The sequence below is a fragment of the Schistocerca gregaria genome, chromosome 1 (genome assembly GCF_023897955.1).
Source record: "Schistocerca gregaria isolate iqSchGreg1 chromosome 1, iqSchGreg1.2, whole genome shotgun sequence".
In the NCBI taxonomy this organism is placed as follows: domain Eukaryota; kingdom Metazoa; phylum Arthropoda; class Insecta; order Orthoptera; family Acrididae; genus Schistocerca; species Schistocerca gregaria.
The window spans coordinates 288,868,396-288,883,083 of record NC_064920.1 but is presented as its reverse complement, the minus strand read 5'-3'; the positions used below and the strand labels follow the sequence as shown (position 1 = coordinate 288,883,083).

At 43.3% G+C, this 14,688-nt stretch overlaps 1 protein-coding gene across 4 annotated transcripts in view; it reads left to right on the top strand.

The window, feature by feature from the left end:
- Positions 1–14,688, top strand: part of LOC126341237 (UDP-glycosyltransferase UGT5-like) — an 88,693-nt gene that overhangs the window by 53,765 nt on the left and 20,240 nt on the right. For 3 of the 4 annotated variants that reach the window (XM_050001758.1, XM_050001760.1, XM_050001757.1), the window contains 2 exons: positions 6,534–6,715; positions 6,816–7,275. In XM_050001758.1, coding sequence (XP_049857715.1) covers positions 6,636–6,715; positions 6,816–7,275 — 540 coding nt within the window. In that variant the 5' untranslated portion in view covers positions 6,534–6,635. The remainder of the gene's footprint in view (positions 1–6,533; positions 6,716–6,815; positions 7,276–14,688) is intronic. The other variant, XM_050001759.1, reaches the window with a different exon arrangement.

Sequence of the window (14,688 nt, the reverse complement as noted above, 5' to 3'; positions counted from 1 at the left end):
AAGTAGGTGGCTTAGATTGTGCATCATGTTCTTCATATTTCATCTTTGGATGGCTGGAAACATTAATCGAATTACATATTACAGTGAAACTCTAGAATCTGCACAAAGACAGAGCTATTAGCAAACATATACAGAGAAAACACAAAAAAATTAATGTTTTATCTCCATTGTTTACTCTTACCAACATCGCACTGGCAACTGATAATTATTATTGATATTATAAGGGTTGAAAATTCGAGCGGATAGTAACTGTGGCAATTGGGTCAGAGGAACTATCTACGGACACTAACATTCGCCTTCTAAATTACGATTGCATTCTGCCATGTAATCAGTTTACCGATTTCCCGGCAGCCAATGCTATGAACCTGCCGTGTTACCCAAGCGCTGTCTGCTACAGCTATAGTAGCGATGTACATTTCTCCACACGTCTGGCGAAGTATGAATTTGGCAATTTTCAACAGTTTTAAAAAATAATTGCATTTTGTCTGGGCAGTTAAGATTTGGCGTAGTCGTCGTGAATAAAAAATTTCAGAGAGCGTTTCGACATGTCGGATTGAACTGTTCCCTTGTTAGATCAGTTTTCTGTAAGTGTAGGCCCATATTTTAACCTTTCACTAGACACAATATTTGATAGTGGTTTTCGGTGACTGAGCGTGAGCGCCTATTTGAACTTTAATTTTGTTTGTGGGACTAGAGGTATTTGAAAACTTGAACTGTTCTGCTGCAGTTAATAATGAGAGTCTTATGTAATAGAGTTGTTTGCTGATTTTCGCAATCAATATTTAGAATAATCAACTTTAATATTAAGTCACAATTAATAGTGAGGAACTGTATTTCCAGGCTCTGAGTGTTTGTTTTAGAATGTCATCATTGATGAGCTGCTAAACAAAATTTGCACATATGTGTTTAATTTTCGTTCTTGTGCTCTTTATGTTTGTTTTAATTTGAATCCATATTTGTGTGAGACCATCATTCTCAAATGTGTGGGTTATTTTCAACAAACCTTTATTTAACTTAAACAATAATTATTTAGTTTAGACGCCGTTATTATTATGCCATTTACTCAAACTGGTCCACTGTAGCGGGATCTGTACATATGTAACCTTGAGTGAGAAATACACCGGCCGCGCGGGATTAGCCGAGCGGTCTAGGCGCTGCAGTCGTGGACTGTGCGGCTGTGCTGGAGGTTCGAGTCCTCTCTCGGGCATGGGTGTGTGTGTCTGTCCTTAGGATGATTTAGGTTAAGTAGTGTGTAAACTTAAGAACTTATGACCTTATCAGTTAAGTCCCAAAAGATTTCACACACATTTGAACGTTTTTGAGAAATACACAGTTGCATTGTACATCTAAGGTGTCATCGTGGTGGCTTTCCGGGTGTACTGCTAGCTATACATATGTGCCAAAACAGAAAGACCGGAACTTTACTACTCACTGTATACAATTATCTATTCCATTGCACCTTGCTTCCATATGCCTGGTGATATGCTAAACTGCGAGGTTCAAGTACCAGCCCACTGAAATGAACATTCCATAACTGGGCGTTAAGGGCCACTGTCTGGTGTACAATTTCATCTATCGATAGAAGAAGGGCCTCTAACACCCATATATAACATAATCAAGGAATATTTACTTCTCTCGGCTAGTACTTGTACGTCACTGCAGCAAGGTGCAGTAGAATAGATACTTGCATACAGCGAGTACCGAAGTTGCAAATCCATCTGCTATAGAGCAGATTGTTTACATGGCATAAGATAACTATTCTGTGTATTAAAAAGTGGTTACGTGTGATTCTAGTAACTATAAGTCTATCTTTGATATTGTCACAGTGCGGCCGCGGTGGTCTAGCGGTTCTAGGCGCTCAGTCCCGAACCGCGCGACTGCTACCGTCGCAGGTTCGAATCCTGCCTCAGGCATGGATATGTGTGATGTCCTTAGGTTAGTTAGGTTTAAGTAGTTCTAAGTTCTAGGGGACTGATGACCACAGATGTTAAGTCCCATGGTGCTGAGCCATCTGAACCATTTGAAGCCATTTGTCACAGTGCCCTCCCAAGATAATGTTCACTCAGTTTTATATTACTGGCTTTCACTTTAAATACAATAGTTTATGTTTTCATAGGTGATATGCCCACCATGAAAATTCCTTGACTCCAAACGAAAAGTTAGTTGCCATAAGTATGTGATGGTGGTTAACATGTAAGGTAGATGTAACTGCCACATCGATATTTTCTTCTTTGACTATGCATACGCCATTGGTCAAACAAGATAATTCTAGTGATTTTAGCAATTTCTACTTTATAATACGACATTATTATAGGAGAAAATTCACTTCATTTCACAGTTTCATTATGTAGCGCCTGGGGTATAAAATAGTTTTGCAATATGTGTCAGTAATATTCACTCGTGTTCTGCTTAGGGATTTGTTGTCAATGCTATAAATGTTTAATGGTTGTAGAGAGTAGTTACAGACATCCACTACAACTGGTTATAATTCAACTGTAAACTGGTTACCAATAATATGTACTGTAATGACATTAACATTATGGAAACAGAAAATACGAGAGTGAGTCAAATGAAAACCTTAAATATTTTTAAAAATATTATTTATTATGCAGAAGTGGTGCAAAGCTGTATCAATGCATGTCCTCCAGCGCTTACAAAGTGCATAAATTCCTTTAGAAAAATATTCTTTTGGTAGTCCGCCCAACCACTCATGCACCGCGTGGCATACCTCTTCAGCAGAACGGAACTTCTTTCCTCCCATTGCACCTTTGAGTGGTTCAAACATATACAAATCACTTGGGGCAAGGTCTGGGTTGCTCGCTCTCTTCATTTCCGGTTGGTGGAAGTGAACCCAGGTTTCGTCCCCAGTAACGATTCTTGCAAGGAAGCCATCCCTTCTCGTTCAAACCGAAGAAGTTCTTCACAAGCATCAACACGTCGTTCTCTCATTTCAGGAGTCACCTGCCTTGGCACCCATCTTGCAGACACGTTGTGAAACTGGAGCACATCATGCACAGTGTGGTTTGTTGACCCATGACTAATCTGTAAACATACTGCAATGTCTTTCAGTGTCACTCGGCGGTTTTCCTTCACTATGGCTTCAACTGCTGCAGTGTTCTGTGGAGTCACAACTTGTTGTGCCTGACCTGGACGAGTAGCATCTTCCATTGAAGTCACACCATTTGCGAACTTTCTACTCCATTCGTAGACTTGCTGCTGTGACAAACATGCATCACCGTACTGAACCTTCATTCGTCGATGAATTTCAATAGATCTCACACCTTCACTACGCAAAAACCGAATAACGGAACGCTATTCTTCCCTGGTGCAAGTCGCAAGTGGGGCGGCCATCTTTATATTGATACTGCGACGGTATGGGTGCATCTGCACTATTATGACACCTACAGGCCATTCTGCACGCTGCTTGCTGCACGCTTACCAACTTACAGGATAACGGCGCGAAATTTCGATTTGCTATTACAGATTTAAGGTTTTCATTCGACTCACCCTCGTATTATTGGATTAATATTTTGCTTGGTTTACGATATGGTAATTCCATTTATGCTGTCTTACAAGCACAAGAGTTTAAACCTGATCAGATGCCCGGAATAGAATTACAATGAAATCGAGACCATTAGCTGCTTTCAGGCGTTGATAAATATCAACAGGGACACAGAGGATAGTTCGACTGCAGGGTCTTATCTCTGGTATGCTCCCCGTGAGACGCATATTTCCAACTTTGTCCACAGACTACATTCGTAATGCCTCTGCTCGCTATACTCATAACTCGCGGCAGACAATCTACCGATTCCCGTATGAGTTCGAGCAATGTGACTGTATCCGGTAAGCCTTATCTGTATGACAAAGGTGTATGAAGATACCATCTTCATATAGATGCCAGATAGGTTTGACAACTTGTAACATATACGTTGCCAGAACTGCTGTTATGTCATCAGTGTGGGATCCGTACCAGATCGGGTTGACGGAGGAGATAGAGAAGATCCAAAGAAGAGCGGCGCGTTTCGTCACAGGGTTATTTGGTAAGCGTGATAGCGTTACGGAGATGTTTAGCAAACTCAAGTGGCAGACTCTGCAAGAGAGGCGCTCAGCATCACGGTGTAGCTTGCTGTCCACGTTTCGAGAGTGTGCGTTTCTGGATGAGGTATCGAATATATTGCTTCCCTCTACTTATACCTCCCGAGGAGACGACGAATGTAAAATTAGAGAGATTCGAGCGCGCACGGAAGCTTTCCGGCAATCGTTCTTTCCGCGAACCATACGTGACTGGAACAGGAAAGGGTGGTAATGACAGTGGCGCGTAATGTGCCCTCCACCACACACAGTTGAGTGGCTTGCGGAGTATGTAGATGTAGATGTATGTTGTCTATACATTGATGTAAATTAATTTTTGGGATTTTTTGCCTTGTGCACAGGTGTATCTAGAGATGTTATTTATGTAACCATGCTGCACCCAGAGGCTATTTTATTTGTAAGTGCTGATCATATACAAAGATGTGATAGTATTATGAGTTTTCATTTCTTTCCTTATCTTATTTTTTAAAATTGCAACAAATGTATTGAAATTTAACTTGTTTTTTAATCTACATCTTGTTCTTATAGAAAAAAAAACGCCACCCGAACCGCCGTGAAGGTACAACGGTACCGACCGGCCGTCCTGTCAGCCTTAGCCAGGCGTCACCGGGTGCGGACATGAAGGGTCATGTGGTCAGCACACCGCTCTCCCGGCCGTTGTCTGTTTTCGTCTCCTTCTCAGTCAAGTAGCTCCTCAATTGACCTCACAGGGGCTGAGTGCACCCCGCTTGCCAACAGCACTCGACAGACCTGTACACTGACTGAGCCAAGTGTTGGCCAAGACTGCGCTTAACTTCGGTGATCTGACGTGAACTGGTGTTATCACTGTGGCAAGGCCGTTGGCGCTGATCTTATAGATAACGTGGTTAATTTCCAAGACCGTCGGATTTTCTAATTGCTCTACTGTATTACCATAAACGACAATTTATCATCTTATGTGTTACTTTTGGCTTCGCAGTCTCTGTGCAACGATTTACTCTTCATCTTCATCGTAATTTGGTTTAAGAATATCATATGAAACACAAATAAATGTTCAAAACCACCTCATAGATTAAAACAGTGTGCTGGACTCGGACTGGACCGTCGGAAAAAGACGGTAACTTGAAAATCACTATTTTGAGATTACAATGAAATGAACACCCTTAGCTGCATACAGGCGTTGACATACGTCAACGGGGACAGATGAAGATGTGTGCCCTCACCGGGACTCGAACCCGGGCTCTCGTGCTTACATGGCAGACGCTCTATCCATCTGAGCCACCGAGGACACAGAGGGATTTATCCCTGCAGTCGCGCTATCCTCTGTGTTCTCGGTGGCTCAGATGTCCGAAAGAACAGGTACCATCTTAGTAAATATATATAGTTTAAGCTCACCGGCCACTTGACCATCTTCTTCTTCTTCTGTGCGAATGCACAAATAGTTGCTGAACTCTTACGGGAATCGGCAACGCGCCGCGAGTAATGGGTATAATGGGCGGGGGCACTACAAATGTAGTGCTGGACAATACGTTGAGAATGTGGGTTTCGCGGGAGGCGTGCCAGAGATAAATCCCTGCAGTCGCGCTATCCATTGTGTCATCGGTGGCTAAGGTTGAGCCGGCACGGTAGCTCAGCGTGTTCTATCAGAGGGTTATCTACCCTCTGTAATAATAATAATAATAATAATAAAACTAAGTGAATGGATCCATATCGAACTTCAAAGGGCGTTAGGTGACGCCCACAACGAGCAATTGAAACGAACAGTAACAAACAAAAAGAAAAAAAAAAGAAAAAAAAAGATGGATACAGCGTCTGCCATTTAAGGAAGAGATCCGGGGTTCGAGTTCCGGTCAGGGCACACATTTTCATCTGTCCCCGTTCACGTATGACAACGCCTGTAAGCAGCTAAGGGTGTTCATTTCACTTTAATTTCATTCTATAGAGCTGCTTGGTCACCGATGTTATCTGTTCTTTCGGACATGTCCGAAAGAACAGATACCATCTTAGTAAATACACTATTTTGAGGTTGTGATAAATAGGTAAATGAAATTGTCAATGAGTACACAATAGCGACTGCTAGAGTTAGATATGTTGAAGCTAGTGATGACACTGTACAATACACAGGCAGTTGAGAAAGTTTGAAAGTGTCTGAAAAAATGAAAATTACAAGATAAAATGCCTTTTTCAGTGGAGTTGTGTATGTCACTGACATACTAGTGAGGTTTGTATCTGAGAATATTGCTCCTTATTGCATTATTAAGAATTATTATTCACTTTTGAGAGCCTTTGGTATGATTTTGGTATGCCGTAATTTTTACAGTTTTAATTTTTTCCTGTTTAATTTTGCTCTACAAATACTTCAGATAAGATGTCTGATGGTGGTACCATAGCACGAAGATAAGCGCCAACGTTACAATGTTCCCATGGAACAATTTTGCAAGATCTTGCTCTTTATTTTGCAGGAAAAAATAGAAAATTATACTGAAATAGATGTATCCGTGACGTACGATTTCTGGAGAGCGACGTATGACTTCAATTCACTGTCGGATTCCGTTCCACACGATATGCTGCGCCTTTTACCTCATATGGGGCAAGGGATATGTGAAATCCAACTGGACTCCTCAGAGATGAAAGATTTTATCCGGTAAGTGTGACTCTGCTCAACTATCATTATCTGTCAAACATGACATCAGTAACTCATACTGCTAGACAGGTTATACAAAGTCTTTTATTTTCGATTTCAGGTCGGCGCCTAGTTTTGACGTCGTTATTATCGAGCGACTAATGTACCAGTGTTACTACGGCCTCGTACACAAGGTGGGATCACCACCTCTCATAGGCTTTCTCTCGCTTACTGCGCCCGGTCCGCTGCACGTAATGCAAGGAAATCCCAACAACCCCGCCTATTGTCCTGATATGTCACTCCCCTACAACGACCACATGTCGTTCTGGGAAAGAATGTACAACGCATACATAATGGTTCTCTTTCTACACTCGTGGAACTATGTAATTATGCCAGAACAAGAGCGGATAATGAGGAAACATTTTGGCCCTGACGGTCCATCTGTGTACGAAACGGAACGAAACTGCAGCGTCCTTCTTATAAATAATCACTACAGCATGAATTACCCACGGCCATTGCTTCCCAACATGATAGAGCTGACAGGACTACATCTTGAGAAACAGCGACGGCCTCTGCCCAAGGTTAGTGCTCAGTATTGAAACCTACAGCCCTAAAGCCCGTTAAAGATTAATTGATTGTGCGCGCATACCGCGTGCAGCTACAGCGTTGCCAACGTAGCGTCAGTTTTGTTGTCGCTTCCACAACGAAGTGACAGAAGTCATGGGATAGCAATATACACATATCACGTACAGAAGGTATAAAAGGGCAGTGCATTGTTGCAGTTGTGATTTGTACTTAGTTGATTCACGCGTTACCGACGTGATTAGGGCCGCACAGCGGGAAATAACAAACTTTGAACGCAGAATTGTAGTTAGAGTAAGCCGCATGGAACATTCCATTTCGAGAGTCGTTAGGGTTAAAAAAATTGGCTCTGAGCACTATGGGACTTAACTTCCGAGGTCATCAGTCCCCTAGAACTTAGAACTACTTAAACCTAACTAACCTAAGGACATCACACACATCCATGCCCGAGGCAGGATTCGAACCTGCGACCGTAGCGGTCGCGTGGTTCCAGACTGTAGCGCCTAGAACCGCTCGGCTACCACGGCCGGCGTTAGGGCTCAAAATAGTTCAAATGGCTCTGATGACTATGGGACTTAACTTCTGAGGTCATCAGTCTCCTAGAACTTAGAACTACTTAAACCTAACTAACCTAAGGACATCACACACATCCATGCCCGAGGCAGGATTCGAACCTGCGACCGTAGCGGTCGCGTGGTTCCAGACTGTAGCGCCTAGAACCGCTCGGCCACCTAGGCCGGCGTTATGGTTCAAAATTGTTCAAATGGCTCTGAGGACTATGGGACTTAACTTCTGAGGTCATCATTCCCCTAGAACTTAGAACGACTTAAACCTAACTAACCCAAGGACATCACACACATCCATGCCCGAGGTAGGCTTCGAACCTGCGACCGTAGCGGTCACGCGGTTCCAGACTGTAGCGCCTAGAACCGCTCGGCCATCCCGGCCAGCAGTCGTTAGGGCATTCAATATTCCGCGATCCATAGTGTCAAATTTCAGGCATTACCTCTCACCACGGAGAACGCAGTGGCCGAAGGCCTGCACTTAGCGAGTGAGAGAAACAGCGTTTGTGTAGTGTTGTGCTAACAGACAAGCAGCATTGCGCGAAATAACAGCAAAGGTCAATGTGGAAGATACAACGAACGTGTCCGTTAGGACAGTGGCTTTACTGGGCTATGGCAGCAGACGACCGGCACGAGTGCCTTGGCTAACAGCACATCAACTGCAGCTCCTCTCCCGAGCTCGTGACCATATCGGTTGGATACTAGACCGCTGGAAAACCCTGGCCGCGTCAGATGAGGCCCTATTGCAGTTGTTAAGAGGTGACGGCAGGGTTCGAATATGGAGCAGACTTCACGAAGCCATGGACCCAAGTTGTCAACAACGCACTGTGGAAGCTGGTATCGGCTTTATAATGGTGTGGGCTGTGTTTACGTGGAACAGATTGAGTGGTTCAACTGAACCGATCATTAAATTGAAATAGTTATGTTCGGCTACTAGGAGACCATTTGCAGCCGTTCATGACTTCATATTCCTAAACAATGACGAAATTTTTATGGACAACAATGCGCTATGTCACCGATCTACCATTGTTCGAGATAGGTTTGACGATCATTCTGGACAGTTTATTACGGTATAAGTGTATATTTGTATTTTTATAATTATATATTTTATAATTTTGGTTGGGGTGGCTTTAAATATTGTGGGCTAGCATGAGACTTTAACTAACTTATATCGCGATAGCACTCGTACGGACATCGGCTGCCCCGAAGTACGTACGGTATAATACTTTTTTAAAAACAGCGCGCGACTCAACGCCTTCTAATAAATACTTTGCATGAGCGCTGCTATTTAGAAAAGAAAATATGCGTATCCCTACGCAAACTGTAATTGTTAATATGAGTCTCAGGGGCGACTGGTTATTTATGTACCAAATTACATAAAGATTAACTGAGATACTGCGGAATGTAATGATTTTCAATATTTCTTGTTCATTATTTGCAAGGCAAAACTGGAGAAAATTTCGTCTGCCGTTAGGCGGCCAAAATGAAACATACTGAACTCATTCAGTGCTGCGAATTTTGGTAACTGAAATTAATTTTAACTTCGAAATTAATGAAAGATTAAAATTGGAAGTTTCTCGCATTTACATTTAATAAAATGAATCGTCAGCGTAATGGCTGACCAAATCCTGCTAGGGGAGATGAGCTCCCTGCACTATGAAGTCCTGTAAAAACATTGTTAATTATAATTAAAGGTTGCGATCATGAGAGGTGACAACTAAGTCAGCCATACACACTTTCTAATAACAATTCCTATTATATGTTTAAAAAATACAGATTAAACTTACGTTAATTATCAGACAGCAATACAACGGCGGCCTAACGCTAGACGAAACAAAACAGGAGAGATAGTTCAATCAAAGCATTGTCTCTGATCTTCATGGTCTATGTTACACAGAGATTATATAAAAAAACTGTGTTTTGTTAATTACATCGATATTTGTGTTTTGATAATAATAACTTACGTTCTTTACTATTTGTTATACATCGCGCACACGTACACAGTCTTGAAATAATTTATAATTCACACCTCTCAGAACAAAAACTTCCTCTCCCTTTCTCCAAATGTCTAATTATGTGACGTACCGTCACAAGTTCGAGCGATTGGTTTGGCCACCCAGATCACCCCACATGAATCCCGTCGAACATGTATGGAATATAATCGAGAGGTTGCAGAAAAGCCTGCACAGGCAACACTTCAGGAAGTACGAACGGCCATAGAGGCAGCAGGGCTCGGTATTTTTGCAGGGTACTTAACAACGACTTGTTAAATCCAAGAAACGTCGAGTTGCTGCATTACGTTGGGCAAACGGAGATCCGACTCGATATTGGGAGGTATCCCATGATTATTGTCTTCTCGGTAAAAGGACGCAAGCTGGGTAGCCGCGGTCCGCGCGGCTTCCCCGTGGGAGGTTCGAGTCCTCCCTCGAGCATGGGTGTGTATGTTGTCCGAGCGTAAGTTAGTTTATGTTAGATTAAGTAGTGTCCCATAATATCTTACCACAAATTTTACAAGATCTCCAGGGGAAGAAGATACAAAGGAAGGAAACGGCGACTGTCTTCTTACTAGCTATATACACAAAATGTTTGCTATGACTGTCTTCGTAGCAGTTGCGTACACAAAATGTTTGCTGCATTGTCTTGAACGGGTGAGACCCACTATACTCATAATCACGTAAAACTTCTTTAGTAGACGTGCAGCTTGCAAGGATCACGTTTTCTGTTCGACGCATCAGCAATTACTCCCCTCTTGTGCGTCACAGTATCCTGCAATTTCTGGAGAACTTTTTCAGGTCTGACCTGGTCAGTTTCTCAACTTCACTGACAGTAAATTATTTACTTTCGAGGGCGACAAAGTACGACGAGAGCGAAAATTTATCAGCGTGGCACACACATGTCGCTATTAACGAATTTCGATTTTGCTTGTCTATTAAACGTTCACCAGTAACTTTAGACAAATGTAGTCATACTGTGCGTATTATTTTGTTTTGTAATCGTTTCTAAAGCAATCGTTTGGTGTTTGTTTTAATCAGCTTGTGTGGCGTAAAGGTATGCTTACATGGGCCATAAAAATTGTATATTCAGACAATGTTATCTGGCAACATCGCGGCCAAACGAATTGAAGTCACATGAAACACAACAGAAACGGCGGCTATTCCCCAGCAATGTTTGCTGCAATAAATTTACGAGCCGGAAAGGCTTTCGAGGAAGTACAACATGTTCCAAAAGCCGCGCGCGAAAATGGGAGTTTTCATGGGATCGTATCTCAGATATTATTGATCACAGAGAAAAGGGTAGCACTTGGCCTAGCGATCTTTTGTATACCTATCAGGAAACTAGACACACTGTACCTATCATACAGTACAAGGTTAAAATTTAAACATTAGACACTTCATCTGGTCAAAGCAAATTGAGCAAATCGATTGGTTGTTTTGCGCTATATGTGGTCAAGAGTGGACCTTAGGCAGCTTGTCCAAGGGCAATTCCTGAGAAAACTCAGAAAAACCATAGTTTTTGAATACGAAAAGTACCAGTTGTGGACACGATCTGTTGTATAATGTCTATTCATGGAAGAATGCTGAAATTTTTACCGTATTTTCTGAAGATCATGATCTCGGGGACTCACAAAGACCGGTTTTTATCCAGTTTTGCACAGTCGTCTACACTTATCTAAATAACTGACCCTAGTAAATGGCTCAATTTTTATCTATGCATTCTTTAGACATTCATCTAGAAACGTGTTTTCCCATTTTCTAAAATCTATGTCCACTCTCAATTTCCAGCCTAAACACCAGGATTTTAGGGTTTCAAAAGTACCAATTGTGGGAATAGTCACCCCTATAATTTATTTTCATGGAAAACCATCAAAATTGTTACCATTTCTTATTATGACCATTTTCTCGCGGAACAATGAAATTTTTTTCGAAATCATTATCCGTTAGTGAGATTCAGACGTTGAAAGTTACTGTACATTTGCAAGTGAAACGTGGTTTAAGTATTTTAACTGACGAAGTGAACACCGTGGCGCCGGCCGAAGTGTCCGAGCGGTTCTAGGTGCTACAGTCTGGAACAGCGCAACCGCTACGGTCGCAGGTTCGAATCCTGCCTCGGGCATGTATGTGTGTGATGTCCTTAGGTTAGTTAGGTTTAAGTAGTTCTACGTTCTAGGGGACTGATGACCTCATAAGTTAAGTCCCGTAGTGCTCAGAGCCATTTGAACCATTTGAACAGATGGCAAGGGTTCTAGGTCATCATAAGGGCTCTGACATCACCAAACTATGTTTTTAGTCAACATTTTTACTTTATGACAATAAATAGGAATAAATACAATGGGTAGTGTACGTCTATACGGATTTGCTCAAAGTCGTACATCACTGACAAAAAACGGCCTAAAAAGTTTCTTACGATGCCTAAAAAGAACTTAAAATGACTGCCAAAAATTATGTAACTCTGGAAAGTCTGCGAATTCAGTAACGTAGGCTGGCCGGTGTGGCCGAGCCGTTCTAGGCGCTTCAGTATGGAACCGCGTGACCACTACGGTCACAGGTTCGAATCCTGCCTCGGGCATGGATGTATGTGATGTCCTTAGGTTAGTAAGGTTTAATTACTTCTAAGTCTAGAGGAGCGATGATCTCAGATGTTAAGTCCCATAGTGCTCAGAGCCATTTGAACCATTTGATGAAGGAGAGAGGAGACAGTGTCGGTGGAGGAGAAAGAAAGAGGAAACAGTGATGGTGGGAGAGAGAAAGTAGCAGAGAAAGAGAGATGGATGAAAATAGTAGTGAAATCCAAAGGGGGAGGAGATATTGATGGTCAGTGAGAGACAGTAGCAGTAAAAGAGGAAGAGAAATGAGTGGAGGTAGGGACCTAAAGAAAGAGGAAACAGTGAAAATGAAAAATAGAGGTGAGTGGAGACCGTACGTGGACTTCGGGGGTCTGAACCCTCCCAGACTGACGAACTTTAAAGTGTAGGTATAATGGAGAGCGCATTTTGAACAGAAATTTTTAAAAATTGGGTGTAGCGAAAAATATGTTGGGCCCTCCCCCAGAATTTTTGACCTCTGAGATATGGTGGAGGAATGGGAAAGACAAGCAAAAGGAGACAGGGTAAGTGAGAGGGGAGACAGTGGCAAGGGGATGTGTAATGCGTTGTTCTCTGGGAACGTTTCAGCAAGTTTCTTCCTTGTCATCTTCAGGCAAGTAAGAAACTTGCTGAAACGTTGCTGGAGAACAACGCACTGACTCGGGTGTCAATCCGAGAAGATTGTATCATCAAGATTCGCCGAGAAAGCCTGCATTGTCATATAACGCACCTCTACGCGGAGGACATGCATTGCAGCGTGAAGTCGCCGCAAAATCGGATCAAGAAGGGAAGTTTGCTCAGCAGACTCGCATTCTTGCATCATTGTCGGGACGTACTGCGACAGTTCACGCATCTGTGACATCCTATCCGTACGGCAAGAACCAAACGCATCCTGCAACGTGCCAGCTCACTGGTGAGGGAGCGCATACACATCACACGGTCTGAACTTGGCAAAATAGGACGCGTCTTACCCGCATGCCATCTGAAATTGGCCTCGACACTCTCGCCTTTCTCGTGGGAATGTGTAGGTGGCAATACCTCCGCCTCCAGTGAACTGTGCAAACGGAAGGCCACCACGAAACAACAAAACAAATTCCAAAGACTACCAGGGGCGCAACTGCAGGAGGCCGACACCGAGGATTCGATGACCATTGTCAACCCAACCAGCGAGGAAGTGGATGAGGCGACAACGTTCGTACTATCCAAAGGATTAAACTTTGCACCGGTTCCGAGCACATTACCAAAACTAGAGATCATCAGCAGCGTCGGACAGGCCATACGCAGGCTTCCGTCTGAAGCCGCTGAAGAAGTGCGAAAGGAGACCTGACGAATAATCCTAGACAAAGCGAGAATGGCTAAAGCCAACATCTCGGCGGCTGAACGCAGAGCGATACGCAACCTCAGAGAAGATGAGGATACTGTCATTCTACCAGCAGACAGGAGGAACGCGACGGCGCTGCTAAGAGCAGCTGACTACAGAGACAATATTAATTCTCTGCTGCAGGACCTAGACCCAGAAACAAGTGGAGAAGGACCCTACAAAAAGCGGTGACTAGAAAGATCATAGGTCTTCACAACGGCTCAGGTGTGCACCAGGACCTGGTAAGAAGGCTTTAGCACACAGCTCCGGTTCCACCACGGTTATACGGCCTCCCCAAGATACACGAGAGGGAGGCACCGCTACGCCCAATAGTAGATACGATCAATTCTCCTAACTGTGGTATAGCCAAACACCTGACACAACTACTCAAGCCTCGCGTGGGTAAATGTCCCCACCACATCAAGAATCCCACGAAGTTTCTTAAGACACTCAAGGAGTGGCGTCTTGACAAAAAAGGTATTATGATCAGCATTGATGTTACATCCTTTTTCGCGAGGGTACCGCTAGAGGTCCCCCATGAACCATGGATCTTGCCGTTGGTGGGGAGGCTTGCGTGCCTCAATGACACAGATAGCCGTACCGTAGGTGCAACCACAACGGAGGGGCATCTGTTGAGAGGCCAGACAAACATGTGGTTCTTGAAGAGGGGCAGCAGCCTTTTCAGTTGATGACGTCCTCTTGGGGAAAATATTCTGGAGGTAAAATAGTCCCCCATTCGGATCTCCGGGCGGGGACTACTCAGGAGGACGTCGTTATCAGGAGAAAGAAAACTGGCGTTCTACGGATCGGAGCGTGGAATGTCAGATCCCTTAATCGGGCAAGTAGGTTAGAAAATTTAAAAAGGGAAATGGATAGGTTGAAGTTAGATATAGTGGGAATTAGTGAA